This window comes from Camelina sativa, chromosome 11 (genome assembly GCF_000633955.1).
Source record: "Camelina sativa cultivar DH55 chromosome 11, Cs, whole genome shotgun sequence".
NCBI classification, from domain to species: domain Eukaryota; kingdom Viridiplantae; phylum Streptophyta; class Magnoliopsida; order Brassicales; family Brassicaceae; genus Camelina; species Camelina sativa.
Genome location: NC_025695.1, coordinates 26,518,494 through 26,521,582, shown reverse-complemented (window position 1 = coordinate 26,521,582; position 3,089 = coordinate 26,518,494). Strand labels below are relative to the sequence as shown.

The following is a 3,089-nucleotide window of genomic DNA, read 5'->3' as shown; positions in this document are numbered from 1 at the left end:
GTTCATCTGAATCTCACTGCTGCTAATTGAATGATAAATCTCAGATAGGTACTCTCTAGGAAGGTCTGCGCCTCCATTTATCTCCCTGTTGTTACGGATGAAATCTTCTTCAGTCATCCTTGTCTTCACCTGCTTGTTGTGCTGATCAACGTTCAGCAATATAATCGAGTAAGCTAACACGAAGGCAGCATCTTTATTAATCAGTATATGTGGTGACTGTTCATAGTATCTCTCAGAAAACGCCTCCAGCACTCTCTGTATCTTCTGTGCCTCGCCAGGCAACCTAAAGGTACCTACAAAGAGACGCAGAGCAGTAGCAAGATTCATGTTCTGGAAGTCGAACGTCTTGGCAAACTCATTAAGCACCTGAACACAGTACTGGTCATGACTTCCGAGGAAATCTCCTATAAGATCCATATCTAACCCACATGTATACCTGAAGAAACATGCCACACTCTTTGGATCAAGTTCCTTAGGCAACAAGTTCATCCCTTGGAGATACTGTAAGCCTTTTCTAGGATCACGGTTAAAATGATCAGCCCCAAGCATCAGCTTTTTCTTTATATGCTTTGCCTTTCGGACAAAAGGAACCCAAAAATTAGGATCTCCGTAATTCTCACATCTCGCTGTCCAGAATTCTTCATATCCTTCATGTGTAGGAACATCTGTAGAGGGCAATTCCTCACCCACCCTCTCAGCCATTCCCTGAACCATAGAAATTAACCCATCCAATGCAAGTATATGCATAGCAGATAAAGGCCCATTAACTGGGAAGGCACTCTTGGATAGCAGGTTTGAAACATCTTCAAACACATTACTGCAAGTTATATCACAATCGAAATTTGCAAACACTTCAGCCATGAAAGTATGCTGTCTGCAAAGATCAACCATAGCCTCCATAGCAACCTCCTGTTGCTGATAAGAAGAGCCATGTTTGCTCTGTGCAATCCTCAGAAGTACATATGAAAAGAAAGCTTCAAGCTGTACCTTAAGCTCAGTACGAAGATTTAGGTAGAGATTAAGAACGATGCTGCAAACTGTAGAAAGAATCAGAGGGCTCATGGACACACCAAACTGCATCAAGCTAGAGAATAACTCATCCTGAATCAAATTCAACAGCTTTGGGTGCTCACGGAAAGAAGGCCCTCCAAGTTCTATAGCAGAATTAATTAAGCCTAGAGCGAAAAGAGGAACATCTTCATCAAACGCTATTGGGTTGGATCTGGAATTGACTTCACCATTTTCTCCAACATTCAATAGGTTACACAAGAAATGAAAAATCTCTACCATGCATGGAATACCAAAAGGCGCCATCATTGCATTTTCAACATTTGCAGCAACATTCAAGTCATCGTTGACCTCAGTTTTCTTTTCATCATTTCGAACTTCTGCTTCTGGAATAACCATCTCAGAACTTGGAGAATCTTTTTCAGTGCCGAGAGAATCAGATACACTAGCAATATTTCCATTTTCAACTTTGCTTTCTCCAGAATTCTGATCCCAGTCCACTGTTCCCACCTAGACAACATAGAATAGCGTTAGAAATTTGTGAACAACAAACACTCTTGACAAGATATTGAATCTTCGTAATACAATACACCTTAAAACTTACTCATCTGCGTAAGTTTTAAGATGAGCAATCTTCTATCAATCAACATGCTTAGCAGATAAATCATAACGCAATACAATTTTGTGCATGTTTAAATCTTATATCTATAGGGGCTTAACATGTAGAACACTCTTAAAATATGCTAGCATGAAAGATTAATTTGTATTACCTTATCGCTGACATGTAATTCAGTTTCATTAGCCAAGGGGATGATAGAAGGAAGCTGAGAGAATATACATCTAATCAACTCATGCATTGTGTGGCGAGCTATACGCTGCAACAATTCACTTTTGGAGCTTGATTGATGAACAACACGCAAACAAGTGTTGACGATGGTGCAAATGTCTTGATTACTCAATCCACTAGAGGCCTTACTCTTTATGCAAGCCAGCAGAACTTGAAGTATCTTCATCAGAACAACTTCCTCTGAGGCTGGATCAGTTACCTCGAAACGACAGCTTTTTACAGCATCAACTATGATATGCATTGCCTCTCCCACATTCACGGTTTCAAGGGTAAAAATGTCAAGGGTCAAGATCTTGTAGACAGATGACAAAGCAACGCCAGTGATTGGAGCCCCAGTTTCATCCGACAATATAACATCCAAAAAAGGCCGTATGTACAGTATCGGGTCAACATTTTGCCAATTGCTTTGCCACAAAAATATCTGCTTACGCAATTCTTTCAAAGAATGGATAAGAGAATGCTCTAACTGATCATCATCTGCAATATAGCGTACACCCCACCGTACATTTCTCCTCATCACAGCCAAAACTGCACCAATTTCAGAATTGATCATGGATGCCACAGCACCCTTGGACGGTTTGGAGTGACAACTCTTGAACTCTCCATGGAACGAGTTACTTCCCGAAGGATGATTTTGATACCCCATACTCGTCCCAACTTCTTGGCTCAAACACCAAAACACACACGGATCATGCAGGCTGCAAATTGTAAAAAGCTTTAGAAACAAATTGACAATAAAAACGCCCAAACAAAGTTATGTAAATCATCATTCCCTGATATCAACTGAACAAAATCGAAAGTTCACTTAAGGTGATTGGCAATTATACATTAGCTTAACAGAAGATAGTTACATGCACAAACATACATTTTCTCCTTTCTCTTCCATAAATCTGCTGAAGGCTACATTGACTAAATCAGTTTACACAAACTCTTTCAATAACAGGATTCGTTTCGCCAAATTCGGATATTCTCAGTAACTTATTCCGATCTATGTTACCAAAAGGTTTCAGATATATCCGTGACTAAAAACTAAACTAAGTAACACAAATTCAGATCTAACTAAGTTCATTAGAGGTAATAGCAAATCAGCAAAAACCACGAAACCTTGAGAACTAATCACAGTTCTAAACGGAGATTTCAAAAACGAAAAGCGTAGGAGGAAGTGGATCGAGGCAAGTGCAGTTTACCTGGCAGCAGATCACGACACAGAGGTACTGCAAAAATCGGCGGAATT

General features: G+C 40.0%; 1 protein-coding gene across 1 annotated transcript in view; it reads right to left on the bottom strand.

Moving 5' to 3' along the window:
* LOC109127354 (ARF guanine-nucleotide exchange factor GNL1-like) overlaps positions 1 to 2,501 on the bottom strand; it is an 11,207-nt gene extending 8,706 nt beyond the window's left edge. Inside the window, exons 1-2 of the mRNA XM_019231961.1 lie at positions 1,779 to 2,501; positions 18 to 1,518 (exon numbers count right to left, since the gene is read on the bottom strand). Coding sequence (XP_019087506.1) covers positions 18 to 1,518; positions 1,779 to 2,501 — 2,224 coding nt within the window. The remainder of the gene's footprint in view (positions 1 to 17; positions 1,519 to 1,778) is intronic.